General features: G+C 50.4%; 1 protein-coding gene across 1 annotated transcript; it reads left to right on the top strand.

The window, feature by feature from the left end:
- Positions 1-2,427: 2,427 nt before the first annotated feature.
- On the top strand, positions 2,428-18,095 carry TRIM63 (tripartite motif containing 63). The gene is made up of 9 exons (XM_084652263.1): positions 2,428-2,723; positions 4,411-4,577; positions 9,190-9,358; positions 10,433-10,528; positions 12,093-12,326; positions 12,843-12,865; positions 14,613-14,737; positions 15,611-15,685; positions 17,605-18,095. Exons 1-9 carry the CDS (start codon positions 2,565-2,567, stop codon positions 17,613-17,615), a joined length of 1,059 nt encoding a protein of 352 aa, XP_084508389.1. The 5' UTR covers positions 2,428-2,564; the 3' UTR covers positions 17,616-18,095.
- Positions 18,096-18,783: the final 688 nt, after the last annotated feature.

Below are 18,783 nucleotides of genomic sequence, written 5' to 3'. Positions count from 1 at the left end.
CTGCTAGCCATCCTCATCTCTTGCCTGCCCAGCAGAAGATGGTACAATACGACTGCTAGCAATCCGTATCGCCTGCCTGCTCACCATAAGACGGTTCAATAGGACTGACTGCAGGACTAAAGAGAATGACCTGGTCAAGTCACTCCAAATTTAGTCCCTGCGCCCATGTCTGCCCAGGCGCTCCCAGCTAACGTGGCCAGGAGCACCTCAGACACGACGAGGATGGCTACCAGTCGTACTGCACCATCTGCTGCCAGAAGGCAATGGGTTGCTGCTACTGTGTAGCAATGCCATACCGCGTCTGCCAGCACCCAGGAGACATACGGTGACGGTTACCTGAGCGGGCTCCATGCTTGCCGTGGTATGGCGTCTGCACAAGTAACTCAGGAAAAAAGGCATGAAACGATTGTCTGCCCTTGCTTTCACGGAGGGAGGGAGGGAAGGGGGGCCTGACTATATGTACCCAGAACCACCCGCGACAATGTTTTAGCCCCATCAGGCATTGGGATCTCAACCCAGAATTCCAATGGGCAGCGGAGACTGCGGGAACTGTGGGATAGCTACCCACAGTGCAACACTCCGGAAGTCGACGCTTGCCTCGGTACTGTGGAAGCACTCCGCCGAGTTAATGCACTTAATGCACTTAGAGCATTTTCTGTGGGGACACACACACTCGAATATATAAAACCGATTTCTAAGAAAACGACTTCTATAAATTCGACCTTATTCCGTAGTGTAGACATACCCATCAGTACATGCAGATTTGTTGCTATTTACCCAGAGGAAGTGGACTATGTCGTGCTAGCCAGGCACTTTGCTGATGCCAGGACAATAGAGTGATTGGCACACTAAAAACACACAGATGTGTCTAAGACAAGACCCTAAGTCGGAGTGGGCAAACATTTTGGCCCAAGGGACACATCTGGGTGGGGAAACTGCATCCAGGGCCATGAATGTAGGGCTGGGGCAGGGGGTTGCGATGCTGGAGTGTGTGCGGTGTGCAGGAAGGGGCTCAAGGGGTGGGGGATGCAGGGAGGGGTGTGGAGTGCGGGAGGGGGCTCAAGGCAGGGGGTTGGGGTGCGGGAGGCAGTGCGGGGTGTGGGAGGGGGTGTGCTGTGCAGGAGGGGGCTCAAGGGGGAGGGGGTTGGGGTGCAGGGTGCAGGAGGGGTTCGGGGTGTGGGTTCCGGCCTGGCGCTGCTTACCTTAAGCAGTTCCCCGTTCCTGGCCAATGGGAGCGGTGTGGGACCAGGGCAGGCAGGGAGCCTGCCTTAGCCCCGCGGCACCATGGGGGTGGCAATCCCGCAGGCTGGATCCAAAGCCCTGATGGGCCGGATCACCACCCCTGCCCTACGCCTAAAGAGCTTGCAATCTGTTATGCATATATACAGAGAACATGACTAATGACAACATGAGCAAGATATTCAGGGTGGGAGACAATCAACGTGGTGATAGAACCCAGGGAGAGTATGAGGGGAGGGAAGCTCAGTGGTTTGAGCATTGGCCTGCTAAATCCAGGGTTGTGAGTTCAATCCTTGAGGGGGCCATTTAGGGATCTGGGGCAAAAATTGGGGATTGGTCCTGCTTTGAGCAGGGGGTTGGACTAGATGACCTCCTGAGGGCCCTTCCAACCCTGATATTCTATGATTCTATGAAGCAGCTTGGAGGAGCTGTAAACTTGATCTTAATAAGGGTTCCTGGTGTGCCGAACAATTCAAATACACCCTGGGTAGTGATCATTTGTAGTGTCATGTTGCATTAACGATAACAAGATTGCAGAAGGTCTATGATGCCGTGACATGCTTAATTAGCATTTAGAGGCTTAACAGAACTTAGAATCCTAGAATCGTAGGACTGGGAGGAACCTTTCGAAGTATCAAGTCCAGTCCCCTGCACTCATGCAGTGCAAGAAGATGCCCGAGGAGCAGAGAAGATGCAAGGCCCACTGGAGCTGAGCAGGGCTGGGTGGCTGTGAAGCTCAGAGAACAGCACTCAGAGACGGGGAGTTGCGAGGGGGCTGTGTGGAAATCTGGGATGCTGAGCAGGGATCAAGAGGTCCTACCAGAGGCCGAGCAATGAGAACGGGGAGTGTGTTTGGAGCAAGGGGGGTTTTCACGGTTAACCCTTCGTGATGCAGAAGGCTGAGGACAGGCGAGGGCTCAGGAGGGTGATGACTCTGTTTACAGCTACGACTCCAGTTTCTTTGTTCTGAAAGACACCACAAAATCCCTGGAAATGTAGCTGCGGCCAGCCCCGAACAGGTTGTCCTCGGCCCTGTTTACAGCACTCTCGCTCTCTGGAGGGCCGATTGCTCATTCTCACATGTGACAGGCATTTCAGCTGGAAACTCGACCCCTTCTCAAGCACATGTGACCCTGAGATAAATTATAAATAGACATGTCATAGGAGACAAAGGCAGGAGCCTTTAGGAAAGGAGCAAGAAGCTGAGCTCAGAACGTGGTCCCGTTGAAGAAGCCAGGAGAGAGCTAGGACAGTTTACTGAGAAGCTGCCAACGAGCCAGGAGAAGCCGGCAGTGGGATATAACTTGGAGAGGTCGGCCGGCACAATGGATTACCAGTCCAGCATTATCCGAGACTCAAACCCCATGGAGAACCTGGAGAAGCAGTTGATCTGCCCCATCTGCCTGGAAATGTTCACCAAGCCCGTGGTGATCCTTCCCTGTCAGCACAACCTATGTCGGAAATGTGCCAGTGACATCTTCCAGGTCAGTGCCTTGCAAACGGAGCCTGTGATGTTTAAACAGGCTGCTTCCTGAAGCCTGGCCGCAGGTGGCAATCCTTGGGCAGTTGTGTGTTAAACCTACAGCGCGTTCACAGGGGATTAAACCTCCGAAGCCAATCTGCTTGCGGGAGAACTGAGCGAGGGTGGGAGCTGGGAAGTGGCTGGAATGGCCAGTCTTCCATGTGTGGTCCCTGGCTGGGGATGTTCCAAGGACTGGGGATACCGATGCTGGGTTGGGACAGACCTGATTCTAGGTAGACCAGAAATTCTGGCTCTAAGTGCAGTAGATTGCCCTCTTCTAGGCTGTGCTTGTCCATCAGAGGTGGGTGAGGCTTCTCGCTATGTATGCTGGTACCATCAGGCTAGAGTCACCTCCCCTGGGAAAGAATCCCCTTGACTTCAACGGGAGTTGGATCGGGACCATGGCATCTGAGCCTTGCTTGGCAAATGGCTCCAGAATGGACCCTTCTCCCCTGCTGCAAGAGTCTGCTCTCTCTGCTTAGACGGGGGAGGAGCCAGCTGATAAAACTGACTGCTTGGGCTCCATCTTGCTCCCTCACTTGCTGAGCTGTGGTTAGTGTCAAAGGTTCCCAGTAATAAAGAGAAAGCGGGAGAAAACCAGGCCCGGAGGGTGAAATCAGACCCTGCTTGCTGGAGCGGACTCGAGGGATGCAGGTTCCCCAAAGCCCCATACGGGGCTGGGGGCAGCTGTGCAGGGAGCTGGGGGCTGTCCCAGCTGGTTTCTAATTAACTGTTGGTTCTTGAAATGGACAGAGAGGGCACTTCCCCCATGGGCAGGCTTCTGTTTACTCGTAAGGACAATGGGCAGAATGTCGGGGTCTCAGGTCAAACCCCTCATTGGGAATTTTGCCTCTGCAAAAAAAGAGTCGGCTTCTCAGCTGCCACACCCCTGATGTGCCTGTTCACACCTGTGCATGGTCAACGTAGCCCTCTCCTGCTAGTGCAAGAGGGAAATTCTGATTGGACGGCTTTTTCCCCGCAGGTATAAGCGACCCCAGAAGGTGCAGAGCAGTGGAGAAGTGGGCACTGGGTCAGGACCCTGAGATCTGGTCCATTGATAAACCTTTTAACACCCCCTGGAGCAAATTTTGATTTGAGGATCTCAAAGCATCTTTAAAACGTTAATAAATTAAACCTCACAACATTCCCCTACGCGATAGGGAAATATCATTTACATACTAACATTGCTCTTAAAGCGTTTTCTAAAGGGCAGGGGTGGGTGGGGAGGGGGGTGTCTAAAGCAGAGGTCTAGGACTCAGGACTCCTGGGTTCTATTCCCAGATCTGCCATGCACTTACTGGGTGACCTTGGGCAAATCTCGTTAATCTGGTTTTGCCCCAGCTGTACAATGGAGATGATAATTGCCTCCTTCACTGGGCTTTTGTGACCCTTAATTCACTGATCATAAAGTGTTTAGCGATCCTCTGATGGAAGGTGCTTATATGAATGCAAAGCGTGATGGGCTCTGAGACCCTCTGGTGATGGGCGCATCAGGGATGCATGTTCTGTCCCAGGGGAATGCTGAGGGGAGAGGGTGATGTTTAAATGAGTCCATGTCACTGTCTCCGACAACGCAATGGTGGGTTTTAAGGATGTCTGTGCGCCTGGCGAGACACTGACCTTTGACCTTGTGCTGGTGATATTCGCAGGCTGCTAACCCATACTGGCAGAGCCGGGGAACCACCCTCTCCGGGGGGCGCTTTCGTTGCCCCTCCTGCCGTCATGAAGTGATCCTGGACCGGCATGGAGTCTACGGGCTGCAGCGAAATCTCCTGGTGGAGAACATCATTGACATCTACAAGCAGGAGTACTCCAGGTTAGCCAGGCTCCCCTCTGTCTGCATTGTCCAGTCCCAGTGTTTCTCAGTAGTGGAGGTGGAATGATCTTCCACAGTTTCTCTCTGGTAAGAGCTAATGGGGAAGACTTCCCAGGGATGAAGGATTTTCAATTCCTGTTCTTCCTGGCACTCATCCAGCTCTCCCAGGCAGAGCGCCCTCATGGCCACATTGAAACAGGTATCACACATCCAGCCTGCACTAATCCAGATCATTTCCCCCAGTCCATGTTCATCCAAACCACTGCAAATCAAATGTCACATATTGACCGGACAGTCGTTTGACACCACCAATATTTGATCCCTGGATCCCAAGCTTCACTATTGACCCAAACCTGTGAAAGAAACTTTCCTTTTTCCAGCAGCCAGTCAGTTTGCTTAAGCAAATGAACCAGATAAGTGAGAAGGGCGGGGGGCAATAACAAAGCTTGGTCCTACTGAGTTCCTGGGATCTCCCCCTGCAAAGGAGTGGAGTCAGAGAGAATGGCAGTGCAACATGGTTGGATTTCAAGAGAGCAAATTCTGGGGATTTCAGAAAACTGATGACCAGGGTGGATTTGGAAGAAGCATGACAATTCCCTGGCCTAATTCTGCTTTCACCCCAGTGTAATCAGGAGTCACTCAGTACTGCCAACCCCAGTCAAAAATCTTGTGTCAAGCCTTGAAAAGCCATGAGATGGGCTCAACATTCATGATTTGGGGGGTGGGATGGGGAAATAGATGGTTGGTCTTTGTTATTTGCCTGTTGTGTTCAGAGCTGTTGGAATGCACTCAGCTTTTCTCCACAATCACAAGCCCTAGTCATCTACTGGCAGGGCAGAAGAGTGTTAATAAAAGCCAAGATTCTCATGCCATCTCTTGATTCCAACAGCCGAAACTTTAAGAAAAACACCAGATATTAGCTACATTGAAATCTCACCAGCCTTACACCGCAGCAGAAGACAATCAAGCCCTGGGATTGTAGAAGAAAGCTAGACTTCTATGATTCCTTATTATTTGTGTTACTTTAGCACCCAGAGGTACCAGTCAGAGATCAGGTTCCATTGCGCTGGGCACCGTACAGACGTGAAGTATAAGCTTCACCCCAGACCACATGCAGCCTTCCCCTGAAAAGGAATAATACAAAGAATCAGAAATTGCCACCGGGGCTTCAGCAGGGATTGCTCAGTGGTCTGAAGGGAAGGAAAGGTTCTGTGCTAGTTGGAGAAGTGGGGAGGAGACCAACCAGGAATGTAAAGTCACGGTCAGTTTGTAGGAGAAAAAATAAGGACAGCAGGTTTATAGCTGATTAAAGGGAATACGACCAGGACTTACAGGAGAGAGAAAATAGATCCATTCATAAACAAAGAAGGGTGTGAAATCAGCAATGATTCCAGGGACCTGCTCTTCATTTTTAAAACTTGATCTAAACCAGAAATCGAGAGCGAGAAAGCGTGAATGACCAGGAAGTGATGACTCAGTATGTAGGTGCTGATAACACACGCAGGCAGGGGAATAGGAAAAAGAGAGTATTTATAAGTCAGCAGGTGCAGATATGGATTCCAAAGCCTTAAAGGAATTAACAGATGAATTTATTGAATCACTGGCAATATTATTTGGAAGTCATGGAGACAGAGACAGGTGCTATATGGGGGGCAAATATGGTACCAGTGTTTTTAAAAAGGGGTTGGGGGATGTCTGCTAAATCCAGTTCCAATCGTGAAGTAATGGAGCTAACGCTACGGATAAAGAACAAATCATGCCCAGATCAGTTTGACGGCGCCTTTTAAAAACACGTTGCAGAGAGGAGGGAGTTAATGCAGTAGCTGTTAGTGAAGCATGGGATATCCTGGGCCAGATCCTCAGCTACTGCAAATTGGCATCAATCCATTGCAATCAATGGAGCAGGGCCGATCGACACCAGCTGAGGATCTATCTGGCCCCTTGCCTCAAGCTCCTACTTGAGAAAAGAATTGAGGTTGGCTTGGATATGAGCACTGTTGCACAGATAATAATTGGCCAAATGAGCATAAATGTAGGGCCATGGTAATAGGCTAGGTGATGAGGTGGATCAGCATCAGAAACAATGCCACAGTGATAGGCTTTGTTATTTGCTATAGTGGGTCAGACCCTCTAGCCCAGTGTCCTGTCTCTGAAAGCGGCCAGTACCACAGCGTCAGGGAGAACAGGGCGATTTTGGAGCGATCCACCCGTCTTCCACCCCTGGCTTCTGGTAGTCAGAGGTTAAGGGTCACTCGAGCAGGGGGTCTCATCCTTGATCATCTTGGCTAACAGCCACTGATGGCACTATCCTCCATGAACTTATCCAGTCTCTTTTTTTTTAAACCCAGTTATAGTCTTGGCCATCATAACATCCCCTAGCAATGAGTTCCACAGGTTAACTGTATATGGCATGGAAAAAATACTTCCTTTTGTTTGTATGAAGCCTGCTGCCTATGAATTTCATCAGGTGACCCCTGGTTTTTGTATTGTGGAAAAGGGTAAACGGCATTTCTCTATTCAGTTTTTCCACAACAGTCATGAGTTTATAGACCACTACCATATTCCCCCGCCCCCGATGCTTATTATTATCCTAGTACTTCTTAGCATATGCACAAGATGCCTCAGGTGGCACGTGACCAGGATTCATCACTGAATTTGATCCACTGGTTGGATCATTAGCTTCCCCCACCCCGGGCTGGGCACTGACAGGGAGTGTGACGTGAATGCTGATCCATGCCTCCCATTGTAGTACTTAGAAGCCTCAACCAAGACTGAGTTCCCTCTGAGGCAGGGGAAACAGGCATCAGAGATGGAAAGTGACGTGTCCAAGTTGCAGGGTTGCTACATCTTAGGATTGTATCACAAGTCTTGCATTATTCGGTAGTTTTCTGAGAGGCCCAGCTCCTGGAGCCAGGAGATTACAGGAGACTCTCAGCTTTCATTTATTTTTAAAAAGCGAGTCTCCTTCCTGGTTGCAGAGAAAAGTTTGAAACTGTGACCCCTAAATGCTCAGAACCCAGACAGCCAACAAAAGCACCCCACGTTCTAGTCCAGCGGTTCTCAAACTGTGGGTCGGGACCCCAACATGGGTTGTGGCCCCATTTTAATGGGGTCACCAGGGCTGGCATTAGACTTGCTGGGACCCAGGGCTGAAGCTGAAGCCCGAGCTCCACCATGCGGGGTCAAAGCCTGAGTCCCACTGCCCGGTGACGAAGATCGAGGACTTCAGGCCTGGGTGGTGGGACTCAGGTCACAGGCCCCCAGCCCAGGACAGTGGGGCTCAGACTTTGGCCCCCCAGCCTGGGGCAGCAGGGCTTGGAAGGGCTCAGACTTCAGTCCCCCCACCTCCTGGGGTCATGTAGTAATTTTTGCTGTCAGAAGGGGGTCACCGTGCAGTGAAGTCTGAGAACCCCTGTTCTAGTCTAATGATTTTAAGCCAAACCCGTGACTTTTGGCAGCCTGACTGGTGATTTTTGGCTGCTCTGGGTTCTCCATCCTGAAGTTGGTCCGAGCGACTTTATTTAACTTCTCTTTTAAAGAGCTCTCAGCTGCAGCCACCCTGCCTAAAAAGGGGGGAAAGCAGGTCAAAGTTCCTGGCCAACCGCCTGTGTTTAAATGTACGGTAGGTTTCTGCAGAAGGAAATAAGGAGCCAGCAGCACCAGAGGGTTTGCCTTAAAGAGGACAGAGTGAGCTTTTGCATCATGTGTCTATAATTAGGGTATTCCGCATCATCCTTGAATCCTGGATCTAGCCATTAGTGGCTCAGTAACCCTGATGGACCCAGTGGTTTCCGTGGCCACGGCTGATGGGAGGGGGAAGGTCCCCAAGCTTAGAGGGCCCCCAAAGCTGTCTGTAATGTTCTGAGTAAAGAATATAACAAGGAAGGGGGTGGGGCCCCAGCAAACATGGTGCAAACATGATGCCCCAGCAAACATGATGCACTGGGGTCCCAAATTTCCCTCGACGGGCCTGTCTGTGGTCCCAGTTGCCACACTGGTGTGTGGTGACAGAGTGATGCTTGCTGGAAAGTGGAAGCCGGTGAGAGTTATCTGTTTAAACAGATCTCTGCAGAGAAGCTGGGGATTGATCCTGAGCAGTAAAATTCTCTCCCGGGACGCCTGGACCAGAAATGCTCTCCGTGCTGTGGAGTGAAGGTCCTGGAGGGTTCGCTTGCTGTGATTAAATACAGAGCTCTGCCTGGACAGAGCGAGCTGATCAGAGATCCTGGCACGTACAAGCGCTGGCTCTAAACATTACATCACTGACAAGGGTAACATTAGAGACGGGTTGGGAGTTGATCCAAACTCCACTGTACAAAGTGAAGTCCAGGTTCTGGTCTCCATTACACCACTGTAAATCCAGATTAACTCCACTGAACCCAGTGACTGCCTTGGAGCTAGTCTGGGTTTGCACTGGTGTAACTTAAATCAGGATCTGTCCTTATAAATCAGAAGGCCAGTGCTGGTCGTTCTTCAGCTGTGTAGACCACAGCCCGGTATCTGCTTCCTATCATCGTCTGGTGGGTGTTTCAATCTGTATCTGCCACAGCTCAAATGTGATTAAATGCCACTCAAGGCTGTTTAACCCTGTTCGGTTTCTTGCCGTCTTCAGCAGGCCCCTGAAGAAAGGAAACCACCCCATGTGCAAGGAGCACGAAGACGAGAAGATCAACATCTACTGCTTGACCTGCGAGATCCCCACTTGCTCCATGTGCAAAGTCTTCGGAGCTCACAAAGACTGTGAAGTTGCACCCCTTCAGAACGTCTTCCAAGGGCAAAAGGTACCGAATGTTTTTTGTACACTGTACACTGAGTTCAATGTACAATGCATTCAGTGGGCACTGCTGCTTCCCTCTCCCCGGGGAAAGGAGCCCATCAGCCAGTACTAAACCCTGGCCTGGCCTCAACTAGATGCTCCACAGCGGGGCCAGGGGCTGCAGCTCCTTGACCTTAGCTGAGGTTCACATCCGATCACTTGGAATGTAGATGAGGTCTCCGAGGGGATGGGCTCCTCCTATTTGGCATCTGGGATGTGCTGAGCTGGGCCTTTCAGGAATAGCTTCCGAGGCTGAGCACTGGGGTATTAATAGGGGCTGCCGTCGTGAAGCAGTAACCTGTCTATATTTAGAGTCACTTGAGAGCTGGGGAGCAAGGGCCAGCACCAGTCCCGCAGGGAGCAGTGTCTACAGCTGGAAGCAGACCCATAAGAGCTGAGGTCTTTCCCAGGGTATCTTGGGTGGGATCCATGGATGGCAAGATCTCCCCCAGCATGCACCGGGGCACCCTCCTCCCTGTTGAATGGGGTAGAAACCCAGGAGCCCTAAGCAGACAGATGTCCATTTTTCACTGGAATCCAGACCATTTGGGTAGGTTAGGATGGGCCCTTGTGTCACAAACTCCCAGAGCCAAACCTTCCTCCTTCTCCCCACATGCACTTCCACGGACCATCCTTTCCTGCCGTTCAGGATTCCCTCCCAGCCCCAATGGTAAAGTTCCTTGATCATCTAGTGCCATTGCCCCACCCACCCAACAGGACCAGAGGTGCCCAGCAAAGTCCAGGCTGCCCATCTGGCTCCATCCCCACCACATGGAGACAGTTTTGAGGCTCTGCTTTCTGTGCATCTATTCCCAGCCTTGAGACTGTGTTCCTTCTCTCTAGCCCCATCCTGCAGACGGTGCCAAGGCCCCCCCTTCGCCTACCTCTCCTCTTCCTGAAAAGGGATTAGCCTTCAATGTAGGGGCCCACCGTCCTGTCTGCCCACCAACGCCCTCTCTCCCTCTCAAGACAGCACTACAGGCCTTCACCCGTGCCTGGAAGGGTAAGGGTTAAATCTATTTCTGTTCCCCTCTCACAGATAGAGCTGAGCAACTGCATCTCCATGCTGGTGGCTGGGAACGACAGAGTCCAGACGATCATCAGCCAGCTGGAGGACTCATGCAAAACCACTGAGGTGAGGAATGGGAAAAATGACCGAGCCCTTTGAAATCTGAGTGGCAGAAATGAAATCCAACCCCCAGCAATGTCCTTGAATGGCTAATGCAGGTGTCGGGAGCAGCTTCCCTCTGAGTCCACGTGACTGAGAATCCTGTTTAATTCAATGGGAGGGCTTTTACAAGAAAGAGATGGGGACTGGGGGAGCTAGTAGTTAGAGCCGGCAACTGGGAGGCAAGACTCCTGGGTTCTCTTTCCAGCTCTGAGAGGGGTGCAGGGTCTAATGATTAGAGCAAAGTTTTGAGAGTTGATACTCCTGTGCTTCATTCTCAGCCCTGCCACAAACTCACTGGGCGACACGGGCAAGTCATTTAACCCACCTGTGTCTGTTTCCCCATTAAGATAATCATGCAGCAGGATTCAATTCTTACCCACGTTTCATTGGACACCCCAAATTGTTGTAAAACAAGGAGAATGGCCAGCACCTTGCTCTTAGGATGGGGAGCTCAGAGGCACTTTAGACTATATATATGTGTGCGTATATATACACATACATTCTCCCATGGTGCAAACCGTGACACCACAATGAACAGTAAACAACACACGAGAGCCATTGGCTATCAGTCTTCCTCCATGTTTTGTGGTCTTCACACAGCCATGAGACTCATGCCATCCCATCCAGGCATCCACATCATCGCTCTGGCCCTCAGGTCATATAGCATTTTGCAAAATTTGAGTTAATAAAACTGCAGTTTAATTTAATGATTCTCTGAGATTCTCAGCATGATGGATATGCAAAGCATTACTCTAAAGGGTCCAGTTGGTAAAATAGGGGATGGTCACACTGTGGTCATCATCTGATGTTTGGAATTGGTTAAAGTAATCCTACCAGGCCCCAGGGGGAGGGTATCTGCTGACACTAACAGGAATATTTTGCATTCTGTCTTCCATGTGATGTTCACAAAGCCATTTACAAACCTTTGTTAACTGAGCCTCTCATCTCCCTGTGAAACGGGCGTTATTAGCCTCATTTTTCAGACAGGGAAACTGAGTCACAGCCCTGGTAAAGTGACTTGCCCAGGATTAGCCAGTTGTTATTTCTTGTGTTATGGTCGTGCCAAGGAGTGCCAGGACCACATGGTGCCCGGCGCTGTGCAATCACAGAACAAACAGATGAGCGCTCCCCCAAATAACTTAGTCTTGGGTCAGTGCCGGAGCTGAGGGTAGAAGCCCCGAATCTTGGCTTCCAGTGCCCTGCTCTCACCACCAGGAACATGGCCTCCACTAGTAGGAGGTAAACTGGTTTCCGGTTCCGCTGTTGCTAGTTCCAGTATATTTGTACCATCGGCGAGAGAATCGGGATTGCCACGTGGCAGGGAGCCTCTGGAAACTGCCGTGCCCAGAGAGAAGGGCTAGGTCTGAGTTCCGCTGGGGGCTCCCCGAGATCTGAGCTCTGTGCATTTGTAATCACTGGATGCCTGCGGCGGGGATCGTTCAGTGCGGCTGTGATGCCTCTGGGGGAGATCTGGGAGCGTGCCTGTCCCCTTTGCTTCGAGATGCTCATGCCTTTTGTCCACTGGCAGGAGAACGGCCGGCTGGTGAAGCGGGAGCTGTGCGAGAAGATTAATGCCCTCATTGCAATCCTGGAGGAGAAGAAGAGCGAGCTGCTGGAGAAGGTCACCAAGGAGCAGGAGGAAAAGACTACCTTGGTGCAGGCTCTGATCCAGCAGTACAAAGAGCAGCTGGAGGAATCCACCAAGCTGATGGACACAGCGTTTCAGTCCCTGGAGGAGACAGGAGGGGCCACTTTTCTCACAGTGAGTGGCTCCTCTCCAGCCAAGGGAGGGATGGAGCCTGGATCTAGCAGTGTGGTTTGCTCCTTACACAGATCGTTGGGTCCACCCTCCTGAACCCCACAGGATTCTGCCTCCCAGTCTCCTCCCGTCTCAGCCCAAATCAGCTCTGCCCCCTCACCAACCTTGACCCTCCGCTTCATCCCTTTATTCTCACCAAGGGTCCAGCCTCTGTGTGTCCCTGGGTGGACTGGGTTTCTAGGGAGAACAGTGGGCTTTCAACCCAGCAGGAGGGAATAACCTAGAGTTCCCAAGAGCGGGCTGGCAAGGGTGATCTAACTCTGGCGGAGGGGGCAGAGGCTTGCTAGTCAAAGCCCCCAAATCACAGCCCCGACCCCACTTGGTATGACAAACCCTGCTTAGCACTGGCGACCCGGCACCTGGGGCCAGCTTCATACTAACCTGAACTGCTGCTTTTATCACCTTCTTGGTAACTTGCTACTCACCTTGTTCTTTCCCTCTTCTTTGCTTTCTTCACAGAATGCCAAGCAGCTCATTAAAACGTAAGTCCCCGGGGTTGCATTTTTCAATTACTGCTTCAGTGCCACGGTCTGAGACTCTACAGCAATGTCAAAATCCACCTGAGGATTGTTCCCAGAAATAACGGGGGTTAGCACCCCGACCCCTTCCCAATAGCAGCCCGGGTCCTTTAAAAAGTATCCAGGGGAAAGCAAATTCCGAGCTGCTGTAAAGTTTCTCTGTTACGATCCCCTCTGACCAGCAAGAGACTGGAATAGAATGGCAGGTTCTCGGGCTATTGATAGGGCCCTATTAAATTCACGGCCATGAAAAACGCGTCACAGTCCATGAAATCTGGCCTCCCCCCGTGAAATCTCATCTGTTGTGTGCTTTTACCCTATACTATACAGATTTCACGGGGGGTGACCGGTGTTTCACAGACGAGAGGTCCTGACCCCAAAGGGAGTTGCCGGGGGGTTGCAGGGCCCGGCTCCACAGTCAGCAGCGTGGCAATAATGTACCATGTCCTCCTTACTCCTGCGCTGCGGCTCCTGGCGGCTCTGTCCTCAGAGCTGGGCTCCCAGCCAGCAGCCGCTGCTCTCCAGCTGCCCAGCTCTGAAGGCAGCCCCGCCGCCAGCAGCAGCGCAGAAGTAAGGGTAGCAGAACCAGAACCGCCCCTACAATAACCTTGCCCCCCCCCCCGCCCACGCTCCCACACAGCTCCTTTTTGAGTCAGGACCCCTACAATTATAACACCATGAAATTTCAGGTGTAAATAGCTGAAATCATGACATTTATGACATTTTAAATCCTATGACTGTGAAATGGACCAAAATGGACCGTGAATTTGGTAGGGCCCTAGCAATTGAGCTTCCTGTTGAGCCTGTCTAACTGAGGTGTGTGAACTCCGCAAGAGGGGGCAGTACGATTACTCCAGAGTCACACTGGTGGGTGGATCACATGAGCTCCTACTGGGATATAAAAGAACATTTCTGGGAAGGCTCAGCTGTAGGAGAAAGTTGAGCTGGTTTAACTGAAATGGCTTTTTTAAGCTGAGCTAGTTATGCTGGTGGGAAAGGCTGTGGGGACGCTAATTTCACTTTAGCTTAAACTGATTCCTAATTGATTCAGCTTGAGTTCAATCCAGAATCAGAGTGTCCACACAGGCGGCTGTACCAGTTTACCTAGGCTGGTTTAAAATCACACCTTAGTGAAACAGGCACAACTGGAGACAAGCCCTGGGTAAGGCAGAGTCTGGATAGAGAGGTGCTGTAGGGAATGCAGGACCAGCTGAGCTTCAGGAGAAAGCCAGGGCTTGGGCTTGATGCTGTTAATTGCGTTACCAATAAAGCCAAAAGCCCAGAAAGGGATGAAGTGTGACCTGGAGACAGGGTGTGTATCCTGTTGAACTACACCTGCGTCCAGAGGCCAAAGAGTTCTGCCTTTCCAGCTCCACAGCAGTCCATTTACCCTCCCTCAGCATGCAGGCTCCATGATTGCTGGGAGGTGCCCGGGGATCATCTGAAAGAGGGTGTCTAGAGCAGTCAGCTGGGAATCGCCAGGGATTCGGAAGGCGTTAATACAATGCCCTGTGGCAGAGGTCAAAGGGAGGGTGGGAACATCTCTCGAGCACCTTGTGTGAGAGGGAGGATTTCAGAGAGGGCTTTCCCTGGGTCTTGCTCCCTGGATAATAATCTTTTCCAGCTAGAACATGCAGTCACTCTAGCTGGTAATTCTCTCCTCTGGAGGAACAGCAGGTAAGGAAACAAACCCTATGTCTATCGCCCCCAGAATTGTGGAAGCCTCAAAGGGCGGCCGTCTGGGGAAGATCGAGCAAGGCTTTGAAAATCTGGATTACTTCACCCTAGACCTGGAGCACATAGCAGAAGTCTTGAGAGCCATCGACTTTGGAACAGGTATAATAATATTGCGCCCTTCTTTGGCCCCTCCCATTCGAGCATCTGAAAGCACTTTACAAGCACTAGCGAGTTAAGCCTCACAACCCACAAGGAAACTGAGGCTCGGAGAAGGGAAGTGGTTTGCCCCAGGCCACACAGCAAGTCAGGGTCAAGGATAAGAAACCAGATTTCTTGTCTCCCAGCGCTGTGCTTTACCCACTAGACTCACTTCCCCTCTTCGATAGAGGAGACTGCTCTAACACTTTCAGCTCATTCCAGTTAGTTAGCTGGCAAGATCTGAGGTCCGTTATTCATTTGGGACTTGATCCAACAACACTTGCTGAAGTCGATATATTACCAGAGTCAGTGGACACTGTGCTGGGCCCATGGTTTATAGCAACTGGGAATGCTCCGTCTTGGCACCATACCCATTTACCAGATAGGGAAACTGAGACACAGAGCTGCAGAGTGATCCACCCGAGGCTAGACAATAAGTTACTGGTAAAACTGGGACTAATACCCTCTAGTGCTGCTGACTCCCTGGGGTTCGTACTCAGCCCTAGACTTACATCTTTCTCTCCTACTTCCTAAGAGCATGGACAATATTTTGCTGTGTTTGGAGGTTGCCTTTTATAAGTGGCCTCCTGTGTTGAAAATACAGTTCTGGGGGTGGGGCTTCAGCTTTCACAGAATATCAGGGTTGGAAGGGACCTCAGGAGGTCATCTAAGTCCAACCCCCTGCTCAAAGCAGGACCAATCCCCAATTTTTGCCCCAGATCCCTAAAGGGCCCCCTCAAGGATTGAGCTCACAACCCTGGGTTTAGCAGGCCAATGCTCAAACCACTGAGCTATCCCTCCTCCATTTCTAATTCACCTTACTTTTGCTTGGAGATGAGGAAGAGGAAGAGCTAAATGAGGAAGAAGAAGAAACAGAAGAGGAGGAGTCACAAGAAAGGAAAGTGGATGGTAAGGAAAAAATGCTGTGGGTTTGTGATATGCAGGGATCCTAGAAATTCATTTGCCACGAAGAAACACGGATTTTGCGTTTTTACAGAGAATCTTTAGTTTTTACATTTTGTGAAAAAATAAAAGCATATACAGTAGAACCCCGTTGATCTGAGCCTCCATTATCTGGCTCTCCGTATTAACAGATCTGCGGCTGACAGCCCGAGCCCCACCACCTGGGGCTGAAGGTCTCTGGATTATCCCAATTTTTGATTATCCCATTTGGCCCGGTCCCAGTTAGATCGCCTAAATGGGGTTCCTCTGTACTGTGGCTGCGGAAACTAAAGTTCAGCATTTCATTTTAATCATGGAAATATGTAGATTTTAATGTTTTTTTAATCAGAGAATTTTTGTTTATCACGGAAAGCGAGGGTGTATTAGCAGGAGTGTTGAAAGCAAGACACAAGAAGTAAATCTTCCACTCTGCTCCGCTCTGATTAGGCTTCAACTGGAGTATTGTGTCCAGTTCTGGACGCCACATTTCAGGAAGGATGTGGACAAATTGGAGAGAGTCCAGAGAAGAGCAACAAAAATGATTAAAGGTCTAGAAAACATGACCTAGATGGGAAGATTGAAAAAACTGGGTTTGTTTAGTCTGGAAAAGAGAAGGCTGAGATAACATGACAACAGTTGTCAAGTATGTAAAAGGTTGTTACAAGAAGGAGGAAGAAAAATTGTTGTTCTTAACCTCTGAGGCTAGGACAAGAAGCAATGGGCTTAAATTGCAGCAAGGGCAGTTTAGGTTGGACATTAGCAAAAACTTCCTAACTGTTGGCGTGGTTAAGCACTGGAATAAATTGCCCAAGGAGGTGGTGGAATCTCCATCATGGGGGATTTTTAAGAGCAGGTTGGACAAACACCTCTCAGGGATGGTCTAGATAATTAGTCCTGCCACGAGTGCAGGGGGCTGGACTAGACGACCGCTCGAGGTCCCTTCCAGTCCTATGATTCTGTGAGCCCTGGTGACGAGGGATGAGCAGGACAAGGACTCAGACTATAGTAACAACCCTTCGGAGTTAGGTTAGCGGTCTGGTACCACAGTCACTGGTGTTCCCTTTGCGTGATAATTATCCAAACCCTCATAAACATCATTAAAATGCCTGTGGCCGCGAGGTCTGCTCCCCAGCATTGACTCTCACCAGAGAGAGACAGAAAATGTGTCCACAGCCCCAGGACCTGATCCAACACCGGTTGACATCAATGGGACTAGTCTTCCATTGACTTCAATGGGCTGTGGATCAGGCTTCAGCTGAGCACCCATCTCTCTTAGGAAAGGATTTGTAGTGTATGTTTCATTGAGAGATTTAAAATCTTGCTGGCTCAAACTGATACATCCTAGCTCTGCACTGGAGAAAGCTCCTGCACCCCCATTCAGACTGATGACCCTCTCCCGCTTTCCTTGTGTAATTAATGTATGCCCCACTTCCCCGCCCACCAAGAAGCTGCAAAGGCCTAAGGTAAACAGGACACTAAGGTGAAGAGCAAATAACGTAACTCGAAAGCACGTGTGCATGTTCTCTCTCTGAGGGTCAGGACTGGAGTGGTGTTTTGGAGCCAGCATACCTGGCTTTACTAAGTACCATGGCTCACCTTCAGGATGCACGTGGTGCTGTTCACACATATGGGACAGGTATCCAGGAGCAAAAGGAGAACATATTTAGGGGCTATCACTAGGAGCAATGGGATGCAGCTGAAGGCATTTCCTGACAGCGAGATCTATTTCACAATGGAAGACTCTCCCCAAGGGAAGTGGAGGAAGCCCCCTTAGTGGGGCATGTGCTACCTCAATGCACAGGGAGGCATTTCCCATCGGTCCACATCTCCCAATCTCCTTCTCCCATCAGCGTCACTGAAATTCTTCTCCTCCACCTCTCTTTCAGCACCTCAATAACAGAGCAGAAGCAATTCCCAAGCCAGAAGAAACTCCCCAAGTGCCAAAGAGCTGAGTGATTGGGAGCAATGGGGTGGGGGTAAACGCTCTGACTTCATGGGAGCTACGGGAGGAGTGGGCTGGGGTCCCAGCTGAAGAAGAAAAGGTCGGGCACCACCTGGCCATACGACAGTATTGCTAACTCAGGATGAAAACTTGACCGAAGCACATAGAAGCTCACTTTTATACATGGGTGCAAACTAGAATATTTCATACGTTTTATATTGTTCTATTATTTTGTATATAATTGTAACAGGACTTTGAATTTTGTGTATTTTGAAAAGAAAACTCTTTTGCTAACCAGTTTGTCGTGCCCTGAAGATGTTGACTCTGAGAATTGAAAAGTTTGTTTGCAACCTGTAGGGGATACACTGAGGGGCGTGCCAGACCTCGGCAGACAGAAGTAACTTTAGCTACAAGAAAGGGTTTTGGGGGACTAGAAAGAGGCAGCTGAAGAGAAAGTTCTGCATTGCAATGCATAGTCCTAACTCACAAGAGATTTATTAGGGTTGATGTTGCACTTTGTCACAATAAAGTAGATCTGGTCTTATCTGTGGTTTGTACAAGTGGAAAGTTCTTAGCATGGTTTGACCCCTGGATGAATAATGATCTTTCACACAAGCTGAGTCAATCAGCCACCATTGGCAGAAGGAAACGGGGCTAGTCATAATCCCGGCCACTCATGCACAGCCCTGAAAATATACAGCACGTTTTTTTCAGAAATCCCAGAATGACTTCAGGCCAAGACGTGGAAAATATTTTCACTGTGTTCCCCCACCCTCCTCCTGTTGCCGCCGTGCTGCCCTGCCAGGGGCACCGTTCCCCATGTTCAGTGTGACACACGCACACCTGATCTACTGACTGGTGTACGCAACACCTCACATGCACTCACACACACGATCCAATATCACACACACCCTGGATCTAATGACTGATACACACACACATCCCAGATCTAATCTCTCTCACACACACACTCACACCCCAGTTCCAATATGACACACATACTCCCCAGATCTAATCTCTAATCTCTCTCTCTCTCTCTCACCCCCCCCCCAGATCTGACATCCCCCCAATCTAATATCGCACACACTCATGCCCCAGAGCTAATATGACTGACACACACACC

The sequence above is a fragment of the Lepidochelys olivacea genome, assembly GCF_965140295.1.
Source record: "Lepidochelys olivacea isolate rLepOli2 genome assembly, chromosome: 19".
Lineage (NCBI taxonomy): Eukaryota > Metazoa > Chordata > Testudines > Cheloniidae > Lepidochelys > Lepidochelys olivacea.
This window is presented reverse-complemented; position numbering and strand designations above follow the sequence as displayed.